We start from the raw sequence: 22,023 nt of genomic DNA on the forward strand, positions 1-22,023 counted from the left end.
AATCAGCCGGGGATCAAATACGCATTTCCATCACTATATTTATGTTATATACAACTCTGGCTTTCCCTCCCTCCTATACAGTCTGAACTCCCGGAGCTGAGAGTTATCGTTCCGGCTGGAGGACTCTCAGACTTCAGCTTCTCCATTCAATAAACATCTTCAATTCTTTTTAACGAATGCAAGGCAATCTGTGATTGGAAGAGGGTCAGTTGAATGTCATGATCTCCCCTCCTCCAATCACAGAGTGCCTTGCACCTAGGTCAGTCTGCATGCAAATTTTGCCTGCCTAGAAAATTACTCCAAACTGACATCCAACCATCAAGGTATTTGGATGTTTGCAACAGCCCACTACTTGTTTTTTATGCATTTGTGACGAGTTCCGGTGCATTTTTTATGCATTTTTGGCGCATTCGGGTGCGTTTTTTATGCATTCCAGTTTATTTTTTCCCTTCTCTTTTTCTTTTTTTCTTTCTTTTTTAATTTATTTCAGGTACTCATATAGCGAGGTCAATGTACACAGCGCTTTACATATATATTTTACATTCACATCAGTCCCTAACCCTCAAGGGGCGTACAATCTAACCCCAGGTTCACACCTAAGCGTTTTCCGCAGCATTTTGCAGAAACGCAGTACGGTTCATTTAACATGATTTCCTATGGGACACGTTCAATCTCCGCGTTTTCACCCCGGTGCGTTTTTTGGAAAGGGTCAGGGGGCAAAGTGGGGTGAAAGTGTCCGGACTGGAAGGGGGTGAAAGTGTCCGGACTGGAAGGGGGGGAAAGGGGGGAAGTGTCCGGACTGGAAGGGGGGGAAAGTGTCCGGACTGGAAGGGGGGGAAAGCGTCCGGACTGGAAGGGGGGGAAAGTGTCCGGACTGGAAGGGGGGGAAAGTGTCCGGACTGGAAGGGGGGGAAAGTGTCCGGACTGGAAGGGGGTGAAAGCGTCCGGACTGGAAGGGGGGGAAAGTGTCCGGACTGGAAGGGGGGGGAAGCGTCCGGACGGGAAGGGGGGGAAAGTGTCCAGACTGGAAGGGGGTGAAAGCGTCCGGACTGGAAGGGGGTGAAAGTGTCCGGACTGGAAGGGGGTGAAAGTGTCCGGACTGGAAGGGGGGGAAAGCGTCCGGACTGAAAGGGGGGGAAAGCGTCCGGACTGGAAGGGGGGGAAAGTGTCCGGACTGGAAGGGGGGGAAAGTGTCCGGACTGGAAGGGGGGGGAAGTGTCCGGACGGGAAGGGGGGGGAAGTGTCCGGACTGGAAGGGGGGGGAAGTGTCCGGACTGGAAGGGGGGGAAAGTGTCCAGACTGGAAGGGGGTGAAAGCGTACGGACTGGAAGGGGGGGAAAGTGTCCGGACTGGAAGGGGGTGAAAGTGTCCGGACTGGAAGGGGGGGAAGTGTCCGGACTGGAAGGGGGTGAAAGCGTCCGGACTGGAAGGGGGGGAAAGTGTCCGGACTGGAAGGGGGGGAAGTGTCCGGACTGGAAGGGGGGGGAAGTGTCCGGACTGGAAGGGGGGGAAAGTGTCCGGACTGGAAGGGGGGGGAAGTGTCCGGACTGGAAGGGGGGGAAAGTGTCCGGACTTGAAGGGGGGGAAAGTGTCCGGACTGGAAGGGGGGGGAAGTGTCCAGACTGGAAGGGGGGGAAAGTGTCCGGACTGGAAGGGGGTGAAAGCGTCCGGACTGGAAGGGGGGGAAAGCGTCCGGACTGGAAGGGGGGGAAAGTGTCCGGACTGGAAGGGGGTGAAAGCGTCCGGACTGGAAGGGGGGGAAAGCGTCCGGACTGGAAGGGGGGGAAAGTGTCCGGACTGGAAGGGGGGGGAAGTGTCCGGACGGGAAGGGGGGGAAAGTGTCCGGACTGGAAGGGGGGGAAAGTGTCCGGAATGGAAGGGGGGGAAAGTGTCCGGACTGGAAGTGGGGGAAAGTGTCTGGACTGGAAGTGGGGAAAGTGTCTGGACTGGAAGGGGGGGAAAGTGTCCGGACTGGAAGGGGGGGAAAGTGTCCGGAATGGAAGGGGGGGAAAGTGTCCGGACTGAAAGGGGTTAAGTAGCTTTCCCTGCTTACAAAATATCTGTGATTTCAGATGGCTATAGACCAGGGGTGGGCAACTGTGGCCCTCCATCTGTTGGTGAACTACAAGTCCCATCATGCCTCTGCCTTTGGGAGTCACACTTGTAACTGTCAGTTTTGCAATGCCTCATGGGACTTGTAGTTCTACAACAGCCGGAGGGCCACAGTTGCCCACCCCTGCCATAGACGGATCAAGGTGTGGCAGGTTCAGCATGGACTGGCCAAATTTTGTTGAACTAACACGTTTGAAAACGTTTCCTGATCCGCTTCTGCAGCCAATGGCGTCTGTGGCCCCGGTTATGAACATGTATGGTCGCTCATCTAATGTTGTGTCTTTTCAGGCTGTTTATAGGTTAAGCACCCTCCAACCAAACCACAGATGGAATCTGCCCCCCCCCACGAGTTATCATTCCATAGGAGCAACCCCGTCCCCAAACACATCTCAGAATCCAGAGGCAGACGAGATCCAGAAGTTCCTGAAAGTCCTCGAATGGCCGGAACCTCCCAATTCCACCAGTTTGCAGTCATCTACCAGTCCCAAGACCACAGAGTGCTCTTTACTGGATCCACGTCCTACATACCACGTGGGGGATCGTGTGCAAGTTTTCATCAAAGCTCGAGACCACGACCGCCAACCCAAGACCTATGGGGGGGATTATTTCCAGGCCAAGCTGCATTCTCCACAGCTGAAAGCTGGAGTGACCGGTTCCATCGCCGACCACAGAAATGGCAGTTACACCGCCACCTTTCTTCTTCTGTGGCCCGGAGTCTGTCAGATCTCTATCTCGCTCATCCATTCCAGCGAGGCCATCGCCATTCTGAGTCAGAAGAGAGATTCTCGTCCTGATAAAGTGAGAGATGACTTTACATTGAAAGCCTAAGTTTAGAAAAATAAAAATCAGCACAAGGGACAATCCTTACTGTCAGTCTGATATGTCCCTTGTGCTGATGGCTCCTGCATTAGTTGACATCTCCGTCCTCTGACTCCCCCAATGGCATAATCCTCCAGTGTGGACGGGGTTATTGGAGCCAACGGACCTGTGACAGGCAACTCAGCAAGAGTGCCGACTATGGCTGCCCTTCCCCCCCCCTCCATTCACAAAAGCTGTAGTGGAGCTTCTAGGAATGGAGATGGTGAACCTCCTTTTCATCCACCAGTCCTTCATTTATAGATCACATTTCATTCCTAGAAGCTGTATTAATGGCTTCTATGACTGGGGGGGGGGGCATAGTCGGCACTCTTGATGACCACCTATCACAAATCTGTTGGCTCTATTAACCCCCACCGCACCGGAAGATTAGGGGGCCTGGGAAGGAAAACTGCTATATACTGCTGATGAGAAAAGGGATTTACCAGTTTATATTTACTAAAATAATTGCATTTCCATGTTCTGTGTACTGTGTGAGACCGCATTTGGTGAATGTGGGGTCCGGGGAGACCGGATTTGGTGAATGTGGGGTCCGGGGAGAGCGGATATAGTGAATGCAGGGTCCGGGGAGAGCGGATATAGTGAATGCGGGGTCCGGGGAGAGCGGATATAGTGAATGCGGGGTCCGAGGAGACCAGATATAGTGAATGCGGGGTCCGGGGAGAGCGGATATAGTGAATGTGGGGTCCGGGGAGAGCGGATATAGTGAATGCAGGGTCCGGGGAGAGCGGATATAGTGAATGCAGGGCCCGAGGAGAGCAGATATAGTGAATGCGGGGTCCTGGGAGAGCGGATATAGTGAATGCAGGGTCCGGGGAGTGCGGATATAGTGAATGCGCGGTCCGGGGAGAGCGGATATAGTGAATGCGGGGTCCGGGGAGAGCGGATATAGTGAATGCGGGGTCCGGGGAGAGCGGATATAGTGAATGCGGGGTCCGGGGAGAGCGGATATAGTGAATGCGGGGTCCGGGGAGAGCGGATGTAGTGAATGCGGGGTCCAGGGAGAGCGGATATAGTGAATGCAGGGTCCGGGGAGAGAGGATATAGTGAATGCGGGGTCCGGGGAGAGCGGATATAGTGAATGCGGGGTCCGGGGAGAGCGGATATAGTGAATGCGGGGTCCAGGGGAGGGCGGATATAGTGAATTCGGGGTCCGGGGAGAGCGGATATAATGAATGCGGGGTCCGGGGAGAGCGGATATAGTGAATGTGGGGTCCGGGGAGAGCGGATATAGTGAATGCAGGGCCCGAGGAGAGCAGATATAGTGAATGCGGGGTCCGGGGAGAGCGGATATAATGAATGCGGGGTCCGGGGAGAGCGGATATAGTGAATGCGGGGTCTGGGGAGAGCGGATATAGTGAATGCGGGGTCCGGGGAGAGCGGATATAGTGAATGCGGGGTCCGGGGAGAGCGGATATAATGAATGCGGGGTCTGGGGAGAGCGGATATAGTGAATGCGGGGTCCGGGGTTTAGTAACACTTTAAATCTGAAGGATAGTAAACTTGCCCTTTGTTTAGAAAGTTCGGAGGCCCCCTGCATTAGAACATGCCCCCCATAGCAGGGCCCAGCTACCCATGCCCCCCTTTGTTTTTACCAAACATGCTAATACCAGTAACGCTCCTTTCACATGGGGGGAAGGTAAGAACAGGCGGTTGATCCATTGTACACCCCCCCCACACAAGTGGACATGATGCCGTTGGACTGAGCACACATTGGGGGTTGACTTACTAAAGGCAGATAGGCTGCACTTGGAAGAACTGAGGGGAACATGCATGGAAAATCAAAAAAATAATTTTTGCTTGCACGTGATTGGATAAAAGAAATCAGCAGAGCTTCCCCTCGGATCCAAAGCAACTGCACTTGAAGAACACCTGCAGAGTGCACAGCCTATTTGCCTTTAGTAAATCAGCCCCATTATCGCGTCTGCAATGCCGAGAGAGTAAATACATGGAATTCATTTTTAATACACAGAGCGTTAGTAAAATCTGGTGTGTGTGTGTGTGTGTGTGGGGGGGGGGGGATGGGTGTGTGGGGGGGAAATGGGGGGTGGTAACCCTAGGTCCACACCTATGCAGGTTGCGTTTGAGGCATTTCTGCATTGCGTTTTGCATTTTTGATACATTTTGCCTTTTTTTTTTTCTTTAATTTTTCTTGTTGCTAGGCAGATTTTAAACGCAAAACGCATCAAAAACTCAATACAAACTTTTCATCAGCTTCTCCATTGAAGTCCGTAGAACCAAAAACGCAATTTTTTGCATTCAAAAAAGTCCCCGACCCTTTCCAAAAAAACGCACCGGGCAAAAACGCGGAGATTTGAACCCGTCCCATAGGAAATCATGTTAAATGGACCGTACTGCGTTTCTGCAAAACGCTGCCGAAAACGCATAGGTGTGAACCCGGGGAACTGCAAGCGCTGCGTGCGACCAAACTGCATGTGTCGATTTTGACTTATTAATAATATAACATCAAATATTAGAAATCATATTACAGCCGCGTATATACTGTGCCAGCGTGATGAAGATTTGGAATCTGCCCAGAATGTTCGGTGTCACTAAATTCCCGTTTTTTCAATGCTCAGGTGTTTTACTTCGGATATTTCCACCATAAAGGGAGAGATGCCACGGTGGAGTGTAATGTGCAGCCCCCTGGACAAGACGTGTGTACTTACCGGGATTCACGTACAGGGGAGGAGTGGTACTGTGTGCGTCCGCAAGGTTTTCCCTGCAGCGCGTACCTTGAGCATTCCGGCGGTGGTGATCACAAAGTACTGACCTCTGCTGAGCAAGAGATTCTACACAGGTAGGTAGCTGGTTAGAGAGGTTGTGGCACCTTATCAGGGGTTTCCAAACTGCAGCCCGTGGGCCATATGTGGGCCTTTGCTAGCCTTTATCTGGCCCTTCCACTGACACCAATGATGGGGAATTAATTTTCCCAATAACTCCAACTATCAGGCACTATTCCTCCCACTGACACCAATGATGGGGCACTATTCCTCCCACTGACACCAATGATGGGGCACTATTCCTCCCACTGACACCAATGATGGGGTACTATTCCTCCCACTGATACCAATGATGGGGCACTATTCCTCCCACTGACACCAATGATGGGGCACTATTCCTCCCACTGACACCAATGATGGGACACTATTCCTTTCACTGACACCAATGATAGGGCACTATTCCTCCCACTGACACCAATAATGGGGCACTATTCCTCCCACTGACACCAATGATGGGGCACTATGCCTCCCACTGACACCAATGGTGGGGCACTATTCCTCCCACTGATACCAATGATAGGGCACTATTCCTCCCACTGATACCAATGATGGGGTTCTATTCCTCCCACTGACACCAATGATGGGGCACTATTCCTCCCACTGACACCAATGATGGGGCACTATTCCTTCCACTGATACCAATGATGAGACACTATTCCTCCCACTGACACCAATGATGGGGCACTATTCCTCCCACTGATACCAATGATGGGGCACTATTCCTCCCACTGATACCAATGATGGGGCACTATTCCTCCCACTGACACCAATGATGGGGCACTATTCCTCCCACTGACACCAATGATGGGGCACTATTCCTCCCACTGACACCAATGATGGGGCACTATTCCTCCTGGGTAGGATTTTGAATCAAGGGATGGTGCTTGGAGGTGGGTAGGGGTTGGAATCAAGGGATGGTGCTTGGAGGTGGGTAGGGGGTGGAACCAAGGGTGGTGCTTAGAGGTGGGTAGGGGTTGGAATAAAGGGGTGGTGCTTGGAGGTGGGTAGGGGTTGGAATAAAGGGTTGGTGCTTGGAGGTGGGTAGGGGTTGGAATCAAGGGATGGTGCTTGGAGGTGGGTAGGGGGTGGAACCAAGGGGTGGTGCTTGGAGGTGGGTAGGGGGTGGAATCAAGGGGTGGTGCTTAGAGGTGGGTAGGGGTTGGAATCAAGGGATGGTGCTAGGAGGTAGGTAGGGGATGGAACCAAGGGATGGTGCTAGGAGGTGGGTAGGGGGTGGAATCAAGGGGTGGTGCTAGGAGGTGGGTAGGAGGTGGAATCAAGGGGTGGTGTTAGGAGGTGGGTAGGGGGTGGAATCAAGGGGTGGTGCTAGGAGGTGGGTAGGAGGTGGAATCAAGGGGTGGTGTTAGGAGGTGGGTAGGGGGTGGAGACAGGGGTGATGCAGAAAAGGGGAGTTCCTATTCTCTGAGCCCTGGTACACACGGATATAAAGTAAATGATTAGGCTGTAGTAAACTCTTCACGCCGAACGTACACAAAGATGCGGCCTCTCGGGGGCTGGGCCATGACGCAGAGCGATTCAATATTTGCATACCGTTTATAAACAAACATGCGCTGAGAGCGCGCTCCCAGCACATATGCCGGCTTCCCACGGAAAGGTCCCGGTCTTTCCTTGCGATTGTGACCTTTCTGATCATGTGACTGCCATGAAGGCCAATCACGGCGGTCACATGACCCTATAGAATAAAATAGAATATAACCGTCTTCCTACATTCAAATTTCAAACAGAATAAATTCAAATAGATTAGAATAGAAATAGGAGAATAGAATAAAACTAATAAAATAGAATGTATCCATCTTTTGAATAGAATAAATTCGAATAGAATAGAAACTAAGAATAGAATAGAAAAAACAATAGAATTAAATAGAAAGACTTTAACTATCTTTCAAATTTCAAATAGATTAAATTAAAATTTGAATGCCAATTTGGTCGAATCGAATTAGAATCAAATCGAATTCGAAAATTAAATGAATTCCGAAAACAAATTAGACAAAATTATGTATTTAACGAATCAAAATGAAACTAAACAAATGTTTTTGTTCTGCACATTAACTGTAAGGAAAGCTTTCAGCATACAATTCCCAGAAGTCTCTGCACTCCTCTATTGGGATTCCCCATCACATAAAAGTAATCCTGGCAGCTATACAGCCGCTGGATCACTTGTACAGGCGGTGGAATGAGGTTCCTCCTCCTCCCGCCTCTGCCTTTACCGGGCTTCTCCCGTCCAATCAGGAAACTCGGTAAGGATGTGACCAGCAGCATCGGCTCCCGGGCACAGAGTGAGAGGAAGTGATGTCATTCCTCCCACAGTATGATGTCAGAAACTGGAAGAGACGAGGATGTTGTCACTTCCGGTTCCGGTCTCATGTATACAAGCTTGTGAAGGCATCTGATCACACCGATCTCGGGTTACATTCGGTTAAAGGTCGATCAATCTCCGTTGAGTTGGGTTAAAGATCAAATATTTGGCAAGCTGGTTCTAAGGTTTAGGTTTTTTAATCCGCCTCCTATTTTCTTTTCTGACAGCTCTGTGTCCAATCAGGTGATTTCATCATCCCTCCCAGGTCTTGTAGTCCAGCCCCAGGAGAACACCACAGGTAAGACCAGGACTCCCTACCCAACAAAGAGCAGACTTCTGAGAGTGGAGCAACACCAGAGCGACCAATCAGAATTCTTATTTCTTTTGAATTAATTAATTGAAATGTTTGCAGTAGGGAACAGATCCCCTTGTGCTCCAATTTCTATAAATACACTATATTGCCAAAAGTATTGGCCCCGCCCTCCCAATCATGTGATTCAGGTGTTCCAATCCCCTCCCAATCATGTGATTTAGGTGTTCCAATCCCCTCCCAATCATGTGATTCAGGTGTTCCAATCCCCCCCATGGACACAGGTGTATACAATCAAGCCCCTAGGCATGCAGACTGCTTCTACAAACATTGGTGAAAGAATGGGTCGCTCTCAGGAGCTCAGTGACTCCAAGCGTGGTCCCGTGATAGGTGGTCACCTGTGCAATAAGTCCATCCGTGACATTTCCTGGCTACAAAATATTCCACGCTCAACTGTTAGTGGGATTATAAGAAAGTGGAAGCCACTGGGAACAACAGCCACTCAGCCACCAAGTGGTAGGCCACGTCACATGACAGGGCGGGGTCAGCGCATGCTGAAGCGCACAGTGCGCAGAAGTCATCAATTGTCTGCAGAGTCAATAGTTAAAGACCTCCAAACTTGGTGTGGCCTTCAGATGAGCCCAACAACAGTGCGTAGAGAGCTTCATGGAATGGGTTTCCATGGCCGAGCAGCTGCATCCAAGCCTTCCATCACCAAGTGCAATGCTAAGCGTCGGATGCAGTGGTGTAAAGCACGCCGCCACTGGACTCTAGAGCAGGGAAGGTGTGTTCTCTGGAGTGACCAATCACTCTTTTCTGTCTGGCAATCTGATGGACATGTCTGGGTTTGGCGGTTGCCAGGGGAACGGTACTTTCCTGACTGCATTGTGCCAAGTTTGGTGGAGGGGGGATCATGGTGTGGGGCTGTTTTTCAGGGGTTGGGCTTGGCCCCCTAGTTCCAGTGAAGGGAACTCTTAAGGCGACATTTTGGACAATTTCATATTCCCAACTTTGAGGGAAGAGTTTGGGGACGGCCCCTTCCTGTTCCAACATGACTGCGCACCAGTGCACAAAGCAAGGTGCATAAAGACATGGAGGAGCCAGTTTGGGGTAGAGGAACTTGACTGTCCTGCACAGAGTCCTGACATCAACCCCATAGAACACCTTTGGGATGAATTAGAGCGGAGACTGCGAGCCAGGCCTCCTCCCCCGACATCAGTGCCTGACCTGACAAATGTGCTTCTGGAAGAATGGTCCAACCTTCCCATAGACACCCTCCTAAACCTTGTGGACGGCCTTCCCAGAAGAGTTGAAGCTGTTATAGCTGCAAAGGGCGGGGCCAACTCAATATTGAACCCTACAAACTAAGACTGGGAGGCCATGGAAGGTCATGTGCATGGAAAGGGCGGGGCCAACTCAATATTCAACCCTACGGACTAAGACTGGGGGGCCATTAAAGGTCATGTGCGTGGAAAGGCCGGCGGACCAATACTTGGGGCAATATAGTGTACATCAGTGGACATACAATTAAAGGGGTAAAAAAAATGTAAACATAATGTTTTAGGAATAGATGGAGTCAGATGGACAGACGAGGGGCCATCACCAAAGCCTAAGGCTGGCCAAAGATTGTTAGTTTTTAGTCTGGGAAGACAGTAGTCAAGACACCATGCGGAGAAAACCAACTGCTTCCCATCATTGATGCTGAAGAGGGGGGAGGGGGGTCAGCATCTCTGACCTCTCCCTTATAGGCACAGGGTGCCAGTTCCTCTCCTGCTGTCTGCCGGTTGGGTAGGTGACACACGGTGTGGTGGCAGAAACTCCCGAATTGCCAGATACCAATGTATTGCGGAACCTGAAAAACCATATAAACAAGCCTGGCGGAAAGGCTCACCGGACCGGGACACTTACAACAGTTCAGAATGGAGTCAGCGGTGTGTAGGCCTGAGCTGCCATCAGCGCCTGTCAGTGAGAGCAGAGTGAGTCCTGGCTGGTCCAACCCAAAGAGGAGCTTCCTGACAAGGCAGATGTAGGCCCTACTCTTCCTACTCCTCCAGGACGTCTCCCTACCAATAGTGCTGTCCCTGACAGATGGGGATCCTGTCCCTACACTAACCACTCCCAAAATGTGTGCTAAAACCCCGGGGGAGAGGCTCATAAAGACTCTGCATGACCCAAGATGGCTGCCTGGGTCACCTGGATCCTGTGTATCCATCTGGATCACTGCTTCAGGGGACAGAGGAAACCGTAGAGCAATGGTCTCCAAACTGATGTGGCCCTATGCTAGTGTATATGTGGTCCTTGGAGCACTTTTCCTCCCAATGTTATCAGGCAGCATTCCTCCCACTGACACCAACAATATGGCATAATTCCTCCCACTAATACCAATGATGGGGCACTATTCTGCCCACTGACACCAATGATGGGGCACTATTCCTCCCACTGACACCAATGATGGGGCACTATTCCTCCCACTGATACCAATGATGGGGCACTATTCCTCCCACCGACACCAATGATGGGACACTATTCCTCCCACTGACACCAATGATGGGACACTATTCCTCCCACTGACACCAATGATGGGGCACTATTCCTCTCACTGATACCAATGATGGGGCACTATTCCTCCCACTGATACCAATGATGGGGCACTTTTCTGCCTACTAACACCAATGATGGGGCACTATTCCTCCCACTGACACCAATGATGGGGCACTATTCCTCCCACTGACACCAATGATGGGGTACTATTTCACCCACTGACACCAATGATGGGGCACTATTCCTCCCACTGATACCAATGATGGGGTACTATTCCTCCCACTGATACCAATGATGGGGCACTATTCCTCCCACTGATACCAATGATGGGGCACTATTCCTTCCACTAATACCAATGATGGGGCACTATTCCTCCTACTAATACCAATGATGGGGCACTATTCCTTCCACTGACACCAATGATGGGGTGCTGTTCCTCCCACTGACACCAATGATGGGGTGCTATTCCTCCCACTGACACCAATGATGGGGTGCTATTCCTCCCACTAACACCAATGATGGGGCACTATTCCTCCCACTGACACCAATGATGGGACACTATTCCTCCCACTGACACCAATGATGGGACACTATTCCTCCCACTGACACCAATGATGGGGCACTATTCCTCCCACTGATATCAATGATGGGACACTATGCCTCCCACTGACACCAATGATGGGGCACTATTCCTCCCACTGACACCAATGATGGGGCACTATTCCTCCCACTGACACCAATGATGGGGCACTATTTCACCCACTGACACCAATGATGGGGCACTATTCCTCCCACTGATACCAATGACGGGGCACTATTCCTCCCACTAATACCAATGATGGGGCACTATTCCTCCTACTAATACCAATGATGGGGCGCTATTCCTCCCACTGACACCAATGATGGGGTGCTGTTCCTCCCACTGACACCAATGATGGGGTGCTATTCCTCCCACTGACACCAATGATGGGGTGCTATTCCTCCCACTAACACCAATGATGGGGCACTATTCCTCCCACTGACACCAATGATGGGACACTATTCCTCCCACTGACACCAATGATGGGACACTATTCCTCCCACTGACACCAATGATGGGGAACTATTCCTCCCACTGATATCAATGATGGGACACTATGCCTCCCACTGACACCAATGATGGGGCACTATTCCTCCCACTGACACCAATGATGGGGCACTATTCCTCCCACTGATACCAATGATGGGGCACTATTCCTCCCACTGACACCAACAATGGGGCACTATTCCTCCCACTGATACCAATGATGGGACATTACTGCGACTAGGATGGCCACCCTAACTACGCCTCCTACTGACCGCAAACCCTAAGGCCATAATTCACGTTGATGCTGGGCCCGGGATGCACTGGCCACAATCTGGCCCCCATAAAGTCTGAAGGACCATAAACCTGCCCTGTGTTTGAAAAGTATGGAGACCCCACCATAGAGAAGCCCAGTTTCTCCCGTCTTCCTCCTCCAGTGGCATTGCTGCGATGGATGATCGCCACCTGCTGTGGAGATTGTAGACTGCACCTGCCTACATGTCTAGCAGCACCGACAAACTGCAGAGCAGGAACAGAGAGTGCCACTGCTACCAGCAGGTGGGTTGGTGGAAACGTTCTCCTTTCTCTTTTTTAATGCTTGAAAACAGGTGTGTCCTTGCACCATGTGATGCCGTTGCATTGGGACTGGTCATAGGTAACCCATGCGGAGCCCCTTTCCATCTCCCACCTGAATTGCACTGTGCAATGACACCCTCCCCTCCCCCAGCATCCACAAAAAAACCCCAAAACATTTTGTATGCATTGCCTCTTTAGTCACAATAATAATTATTCATACTATTGATATAATTTGTTGTTTCAGACGTCAAAGGTATCTGCAGACCCGGCTTATCAAATCCAGAGCCGTCAGGGTTCTATTACCAGGACAAATGGAATTCCCGCGTCTGCAGGAACCAGGAGTTCCCCACGCCTGCCAACGTCACGTCCTGTCTGAAGGGGAAAGTGGTGTACATGTTTGGGGACTCCACGCTGCGGCAGTGGTGGGAATACCTGGTGGAGTTTGTTCCTTGTGAGTCTTACGTTCTCCATAATCTCCTTCTGGAATTCCAAAATTCACTTTGTTACGGCCCTGGCCAAAAGTTCTGAGAATGACACCAATATTAATTTTCGCAAAGTCTGCCGCTTCTGTGTTTTTAGGTCTTTTTGTCAGATGTTCCTCTGGTATACTGAGGTGTAATCACAAGCATTGTGTAAGCGTCAAAGGCTTTTATTGACCATGACATGAAGATTATGCAAAGAGTCAATATTCGAAGTGTTGATGCTGCCTATTCATGGTGGACTATGTCCTGGTTGGAGAGTTTATTCTCCAGTCTTGGATCCGGCAATGCTGGTTTAATGTGGTCATCCCATTATACAAGACTCTGGTTAACTGACTCATAATTAATGTTCATTGAAGACGGAAGGTAGTTGTAGTATGTCGAAGTGTTGACTCTTCTTCTTCATGACCTCTGTGATTCTCCCCGGCGTGCTGTCAATCAACTTCTAGGCCACATCCAGACTGATGGCCGCCCATTCTTGCATAATCAATGCTTGGAGTTTGTCAGGATTTGTGTGTTTTTTTGTTCCCCCGCCTCTTGATGATTGAAAACAAGTTCTCAATGGGATTAAGGTGTCAGGGTCCTGTCCATGGCAGAAGTCCTGGAAGACCGGGCATTTCCGCCAGTACCCTACATGGCTGCGGAAATACACGGTGGTGAAGATCCATGTGCATTGGCGCACAGACGCGATCCGTCCCATGCATGCGCACTGGCGCATAGTTGCGCACGCATCAGGCCTAGTTTTGGCGCCAAACGGCCTTTGTAAGGAGGCTCTTCACTTCCTCAAGTTGCTGGATGATCTCTAGCTCCTCGTGCCCTGTTCCTGTGATTGTGACCTGTGATTTCCTGATACCAACTCAGCTTGCTCTTGGACCTGTCTACTCTGCTTTACCCCCTGATCTGACCTCGGCTTGGCTTACGGATACTCTCTCTCTCGCTCCTCTGTGTATGACCTCAGCTATCCCATCTGACTACGTCTGCTCTGATTCCCACCTGGCACCTGACCTTGGCTTGAACCGGCTATCCAGTAATCCTCTATTCCCGGAAGGGCTTGCATCCCTCGCACAGGCGCCACCTGTATGCAGACCTCATCTCCCTGCTTCAGCTGTGCTCCTGGGTGGACCATCAACAAGCACTCCTACAGGCGACCTGTGCAACTTTGGGCCTGACTCCCGCTGTCCCACTCTCAGGGGAGTCTAGAACTTAGCCACAAGGGAAGCCCTCTCTCCATTGGCCTCCATCACCAGGTATGTGATATAAGGTCTGGGGAGTTTCCTGGCCATGGACCCAACATTTCGATGTATTGTTCCCATAGCCACATAATTTTCACTTTTACCTTATGGCAAGGTGCTTCATCATGCTGGAAAAGGCGTTGTTCCTCACCAAACTGTTCTTGGATGGTTGGGAGAAGTTGCCCTCTGAGGATGATTTTGGACCTTTCTTTATTCATGGTTGTGTTCTCAGGCAGAATTGTGATTCAGCCCACTCCCTTGGCTGAGAAGCAACCCCACACATGAATGGTCTCAGGAAGCTTTACTGTTGGCATGACACAGGACTGATGGTAGCGCTCACCTTGTCTTCTCCGGACAAGGTTTTTTCCGGATGCCCCAAAGAGGATTCACCAGAGAAAATGACTTTATTCCAGTCCTCAGCAGTCCAATCCCTGGACCTTATACAGAATATCAGTCTGTCCCTGATGTTGTTTCTGGAGAGAAGTGGCTTCTTTGCTGCCCTTCTTGACACCAGGCCGTCCTCCAAAAGTCTTTGCCTCACTGTGCATGCAGATGCACTCACACCTGCCAGCTGCCATTCCTGAGCAAGCTCTGCACTGGTGGTGCCCCGATCCTGGATCCCGCAGCTGAATCAACTTTAGGAGACGGTCCTGGCGCTTGCTGGACTTTCTTGGGCACCCTGAAGCCTTCTTCGCGACAACTGTACCTCTCTCCTTGAAGTTTTTGATGTTTTTGTGCAAAGCAATGATGACTGCATGTGTTTCCTTGCAGGTAACCATGGTTAACAGAGGAAGAGCAATGATTTCAAGAACCGCCCTCCTTGTAAAGCTTCCAGTCTGTTACTCTAACTCAATCAGCATGACAGAGTGATCTCCAGGCTTGTTCTCATCCACACTGACACATGTGTTAATGAGAGAATCACTGTAAGGGAATTTCTGTACAGCGACTGGCGCATAGAAATGAGCAAGGGCTTGCGCATACACGCAAGAATGTGCACACACAGGTGCACGCACTCGGGGGTGTGCCCACTGTTTCTGGTGCCAGATGTACTATTTAAAGGAGGCTCTTACTCTCTGTCAGTGCTGACTGGTCTTCAGTTCATTCCCTGTGTCCTGCTGTATCCTGTGTGTATCTGTTACTGACCCGGCTTGCCATTGACCTGCTCTTGGATTCTGTTTATGCTCCTGCTCATCGGTTTCTGATCCTGGCTTCCTCCTGACCTCATCCCTGTCTGATGTTCTGGTACCTCATTGTCTGCTCGTTGCTGACCCTGGCTATTACTCTGACCAGTTTGGCTCTACAGTCCTGCCGAGTGCTTGTCCTGGCTATCCATTATATCTGCTCCAGTTGTCACGGTGTGTTCCAGCCTCACGCTTATCAGAAGTTCCAGCAAGCTGCATACCCAGATCTTGCAGTTCCAGTGGAGTGCTTCCTTAACCTCTGCTGGCCGTTCCGGCATCTCTGTTCCTGACTGGATGCCCTGCTTGATTTACCGAGGTTACACCTCCAGCCGCAAGTTCTGCAATCAACATCCGCAGTAACTCGTGTTTCTCCTGTCCCTCGGCACCATCTGTTCCACCTTCAGTGGGGCCTGGGCTAGAGATACAAGAGAGGCTGACCTCGTCAATTCAGACTTCTATCAGGTACGTGTCAGCTGATCCTTTTGTGGATGAAATGCAGTGGAAATGTTTTTTTTGGGGGGATTAAGTTAATTTTCATGGAAAAGAGGGACTTTGCAATTAATTGCAATTCATCTGATCACTCTTCATCACATTCTGGAGAATATGCAAATTGCCATCATAAACACAGAGGCAGCAGACTTTGCGAAAATTTTTAATTGTGTCCTTCTCAAAACGTTTGGCCAGGGCTGTATTCGTTTCTGGTCGTCGGTGAAGGGCATTCAGCCTTTCCCCCATGTGGTGAATCTCGGGCCATACTTCTCTCTCTTCAAAAGTATCTCCAAATGACATATTCCCCACAATGCACTGCATCTATTATGCTCTTATCACATAGGAGGATGGTCGTGTGGGCAAGTATCAATGGTGGGGGGAACGCTGGAGCTTGTATGTTTCCAGCTTTGAGGTAAAAGGTATGAGCCAACATCTCCACCACCAAAAAAAAGAAAAGGGAAAAAAGAAGATTTTAAAAACGATCTCACCTAATGAAAATAGGTAGGAAATATGTGTCTGCCCCGCCCTAAACATGACTTGGTCTCCCAATGTGGCCAAAAACAGCTGGATAGGAAGATTATTGTCCCAACCTTCCCGGTAACCCCAACACCAACCCTCCTTGTAACACCAACACTAAAAATGAATATCTCTGTACCCCCAATTCAAACTTACTTTTCCTGTAACCCCAACACTACCCCCATGTAACCCCAAAACTAATCCCCATGTAACCCTAACACTAACCCCCCACGTACCCCCAAAACTACCCCCCACGTACCCCAAAAACTAACCCCCCCCATGTACCCCCAACACTAACCCCCCCATGTACCCCCAACACTAACCCCCCATGTACCCCCAAAACTAACCCCCCATGTACCACCAACACTAAACTCCATGTAACCCCAACACTAACCCCCCATGTACTCCCAAAACTAACCCCCCATGTACCACCAACACTAACCTCCATGTAACCCCAACACTAACCCCCCATGTAACCCCAACACTAACCCCACATGTACCGCTAAGTTGAGTGAGGACCCAGTGTAACACTACCCCCTTAGGGGCCGCTGGATTTGAATTGGGTCCCCCTATGTTCTGCACGGCCAGGCTAAACCTTGCACACTGGAGTAGCAAACAGTCCTCAAGCTCGGTTTTGAGGTTTTTCTTTATTAAGGGGTTGAACTTGGATGGGGTCTAGAGGTATATGGGATGCCCGGGGAACTGTACAGCTTGAGGACAACGCCTTAGCAACTATGCACAAAAATGTGGATTAGCAACAGTCTCGTTCGGAAGAGCACTAAAGGCTTTCTGGTGTACCTCCTCTGGACCCTGGATGATTCCTCCTCATCCGGCTGCCTGAGGGTATCCCTGGGCAAGGGGGCCCAAGAACTGTCAATTTAGAACAGTCCCAGAGGAGTTGGGTCTTGCCTTCTCCCCTTATCCGGCCCAGGGGGTGTAGGAGTACTCACACTGTCCTTCCTGTCAGTGTGGTGGGTTGGTGGCTGCTTTCAGGCCTTTTGCTGGGCTAGCTCCTTCCCTGCTCCACAAGTTGTCCTCCTCAGGAGACATTGAGGCAGAGAAGATCCTCTTCTCCAGTGACCTGCCTGTATGTAGGCTCCCCTCAATGGGGCCCCCTCCCAGGCTCCATACTCCAACCTTCCTCAATCCATCTTCCGCCCGACACTGCCCACCCCCCAGTCTCTGACACATTTGAGGGTTGCCCTGGTCAGCATGCTCAGCCTCCTGCCAGGGGACCGACCATGGTCCCTCAGATCTGGGCCTCCTCCACCCCTGCTCATATCTCATATAATGGAAAAAAAATAGAGGAACCGATCCCTCCATTTTCATCCTGCAGCCCCTGAATTCCCACTTCTGCTCTCCCTCCCGCAGGCATTCAAGGAAGAAAATGGAGAGATCAGTTCTTCTATAAACCGTCCCTGCTGCCCCTCTTATCCATGTGTACAAGGGAGCTGCATGGGCCCACTGGAGCCTGGGTCACAGCTGCAACCCCTGCAACCCCTGTAGTTACACCCCTGATCTGATATAATGGAAAAAAAAATAGAGGAACCGGTCCCTCCATTTTCATCCTGCAGCCCCTGAATTCCCACTTCTGCTCTCCCTCCCGCAGGCATTCAAGGAGGAAAATGGAGAGATCATTTGTTCTATAAACTGTCCCTGCTGCCCCTCTTACCCATGTGTACAGGGGAGCCACGTGGGCTTCCTGGAGCTTGGGTCATGGCTGCGACCCCTGCACTCCCTGTAGTTCCACCCCTGATCTATAGAATTCTAATCTTGGTATGCTATAATGATTTTTTTCCCTATTGGTATCGGTTACAGCTCTTCAGAGGGTGGACCTCCACGTGAGCTACGCCCCCGGCCCCCTGCTGGCCACGGATACAGAACACGGCTACCTTGTGCAGTGGCAGGCACACCAGAGACCCCTTAGCATGAAGCGCACCCGAGTGCAGGAACTGAAGTATATCGCCAACGAGCTGGACGGCATGGGAGGAGGAGACGACGGATTGGTGGTCGTTATAAACTGCCTGGCTCATTTTATCTTCTTCCCGGCCAACGTCTATTTGAGGAGGATGATGGTTATCCGCGATGCCGTGGCCCGGCTACTGGAGCGCAGTCCAGAGACCACGGTCATAATTAAGTCCGGGAACACGGGGTTCCTGTCCATCCAAGGCAGTGATTGGTTATCCTGGCAGCTGGACACTCTGATGAGGGCCGTGTTTTCAGGACTCCCAGTTACCATACTGGACGCCTGGCAGATGACCTCCTGCCACTACCTGCCACATGGCATCCATCCAGGCAAGATCATTGTACAGAACATGGTGGACTTGATGCTGTCCTTTATCTGTCCCAAATAACAGGCCCAAACCGTTCACCGCTTCCCGGTACAGCGCCTTTAACCCCTTGGCGCCTGTGCCTCCTGGCCCTTTAAGGGTTTCAGAAGCTGGGAGGCGGGGCGGGGTTTTAAAGTCATGTGACTGCTGTGATTCGCCGTCACGGCGGTCACATGATCGGGAAAGGTCCCGATCGAAAGAGGAGATCGGGACCTTTCCGTGAGTACCGGACACTTGTGCTGAGAGCGCGCAGGACGCGCATTGGCGGCAGTGAGAGGGTTAAAGCGCTGCTAATGGACAATTTTAAGTATCAGTTTGTCGCCTTTTCACTGCGCAATCAGTTTATTCTGTTGAACCTCGTCTTTTATATTTTACCAGAAAGTTGGGTAATATATTGTTAAAATTAACTTTATTTTTATTATTAACAAACATGTAAATAAAAAAAACACAAAAAAATAACGGGTATCAAAAATTTAAAATAAAAATAAATTTTTTTTTAGTTTATTATTTTCTGAAATTTCGCACTTTAGAAACGTATGTGCTAATATTGTATGACATGAAAAATTGGAACTACCACTATTTTATTCTCTAGGGTGTCGCCTTCCAGAAAATAGGTCATGTTTTGGGGGGTTTTACGTAATCTTCAGGCCTAAAATAATTTTTTTAAACATGTAAACAAAAAACACAAAACTGGCTCTGGCAGCAAAAGGGTTAAATTGTCGCCTATGTACCATTTGGGTTATCAGTTTGTTTCTGTTTCTCAGCTTTAAGGCGTGACGTGTTTGGCATCTATTTATACGGCACGTCCTCGTCTTTATTTTTTATTTTTTTTAAATAATGGGTATCAAAAATTAAAAATAAAAATTATTTTTTTATGGTTTATTATTTTCTGCAATTTTGCATTTTAGAAACTTGTGTGCTAATATTGTATGACATAAAAAATTGGAACTACCACTATTTTATTCTCTAGGGTGTCGCCTTCCAGAAAATAGGTCATGTTTTGGGGGGTTTTACGTAATCTTCAGGCCTAAAATCATTTTTTTAAACATGTAAACAAAAAACACAAAAATGGCTCTGGCAGCAAAAGGGTTAAATTGTCGCCTATGTACCATTTGGGATATCAGTTTGTTTCTGTTTCTCAAGTTTAAGGCTTGATGAGTTTGGTATCTATTTATTTGACACATCTTCATCTTTATATTTTACCAAAAAGAAAAGTAGTTAAAAAAATGTTAAAAATATAAAATAGGGTATTTTTACTGAAATTTTGCATTTTACAACCAGTTGTGCTAATATTATGTGGCATAAAAGGGTTAAATTGTCGCCTATGTACCATTTGGGCTATCAGTTTGTTTCTGTTTCTCAGCTTTAAGGCGTGACGTGTTTGGCATCTATTTATTCGGCACGTCCTCGTCTTTATTTTATTTGTTTGGAAAATAATGGGTATCAAAAATTAAAAATAAAAATATTTTTTTTTTAGTTTATTATTTTTTAAAATTTTCATAAAAAACATAAATTTTCAAATAAAACATGCACAAATGGCTCTGGCAGTGAAAAGGTTAACACAATGCTTTTGTACCATTTTAGGTATTGGTTTATCACTGTTTCTCAATTTTAAGGCTTGACATGTTGGGTATCAAGTTTTTTCAAAACATCCTCGTCATTATATTTTACAAAAAAAACTAAATTAGTTAAAAAAAAATGAAAAAAAAAAAACAGTGTCTTTTTTACTGAAATTTTACAACCGTTGTGCTAATATTATGTGACATTAAAAATGAAAACTACCACTATTTTATTCTCTAGGGTGTCGCCTTCCAGAAAATAGGTCATGTTTTGGGGGGTTTTACGTAATCTTCAGGCCTAAAATCATTGTTTTAAACATGTAAACAAAAAACACAAAAAACAGCTCTGGCAGCAAAAGGGTTAAATTGTCGCCTATGTACCATTTGGGATATCAGTTTGTTTCTGTTTCTCAATTTTAAAGCTTGATGAGTTTGGTATCTATTTATTTGACACATCTTCATCTTTATATTTTACCAAAAAGAAAAGTAGTTAAAAAAATGTTAAGATATAAAATAGGGTATTTTTACTGAAATTTTGCATTTTACAACCAGTTGTGCTAATATTATGTGGCATAAAAGGGTTAAATTGTCGCCTATGTACCATTTGGGCTATCAGTTTGTTTCTGTTTCTCAGCTTTAAGGCGTGACGTGTTTGGCATCTTTTTATTCGGCACGTCCTCGTCTTTATTTTATTTTTTTGGAAAATAATGGGTATCAAAAATTTAAATAAAAATACTTTTTTTTAGTTTATTATTTTTTTAAATTTTTATAAAAAACATAAATTTTCAAATAAAACATGCACAAATGGCTCTGGCAGTGAAAAGGTTAACACAATGCTTTTGTACCCTTTTAGGTATTGGTTTATCACTGTTTCTCAATTTTAAGGCTTGACATGTTGAGTATCAAGTTTTTCGAAACATCCTCATCATTATATTTTACAAAAAAAACTAAATTAGTTAAAAAAAAAATGAAAAAAAAAAACAGTGTCTTTTTTACTGAAATTTTACAACCGTTGTGCTAATATTATGTGACATTAAAAATGAAAACTACCACTATTTTATTCTCTAGGGTGTCGCCTTCCAGAAAATAGGTCATGTTTTGGGGGGTTTTACGTAATCCTCAGGCCTAAAATAATTTTTTTTAAACATGTAAACAAAGACCACAAAATCGGCTCTGGCAGCTAAAAGGTTAACTTGTCGCCTATGTAGCAATTGGGGTATCAGTTTGCTTCTGTTTCTCAATTTTAAGGCTTGATTAGTTTAGTATCTATTTATTTGACACATCCTCATCTTTATATTTTACTTAAAAAAAAGTTAAAAAAATGTAAAAAAAAATATAAAATAGTGTATTTTTACTGAAATTTTGCATTTTACAACCGTTTTGCCAATATTCTATGACATTAACTATTGGAATTACCACTATTTTATTCTCTAGGGTGTTGCCTTCCAATATATATATATAGATATATACATACAGGTGAAACTCGAAAAATTAGAATATGGTGCAAAAATTCATTTATTTCAGTGCAGCAACTTAAAAGGTGAAACTAATATATGAGACTCATTACATGCAAAGCAAGATAGTTCAAGCCGTGATTTGTCATCATTGTGATGATTATGGCTTACAGCTCATGAAAACCCCAAATCCACAATCTCAGAA

The 22,023-nt window shown here is 48.0% G+C and overlaps 1 protein-coding gene across 1 annotated transcript in view; it reads left to right on the plus strand.

The window, feature by feature from the left end:
* Positions 1 to 19,685, plus strand: part of LOC149430909 (NXPE family member 3-like) — a 45,503-nt gene extending 25,818 nt beyond the window's left edge. The window contains exons 2-6 of the mRNA XM_089665930.1: positions 2,401 to 2,910; positions 5,568 to 5,788; positions 8,316 to 8,386; positions 12,823 to 13,029; positions 18,294 to 19,685. Of these exons, the coding sequence (XP_089522056.1) occupies positions 2,401 to 2,910; positions 5,568 to 5,788; positions 8,316 to 8,386; positions 12,823 to 13,029; positions 18,294 to 18,829 (1,545 nt within the window). The 3' untranslated portion in view covers positions 18,830 to 19,685. The remainder of the gene's footprint in view (positions 1 to 2,400; positions 2,911 to 5,567; positions 5,789 to 8,315; positions 8,387 to 12,822; positions 13,030 to 18,293) is intronic.
* Positions 19,686 to 22,023: the final 2,338 nt, after the last annotated feature.

This window comes from Staurois parvus, unplaced genomic scaffold, assembly GCF_062004578.1.
Source record: "Staurois parvus isolate SC_StPar_1 unplaced genomic scaffold, SC_StPar_1.0 ptg002414l, whole genome shotgun sequence".
Lineage (NCBI taxonomy): Eukaryota > Metazoa > Chordata > Amphibia > Anura > Ranidae > Staurois > Staurois parvus.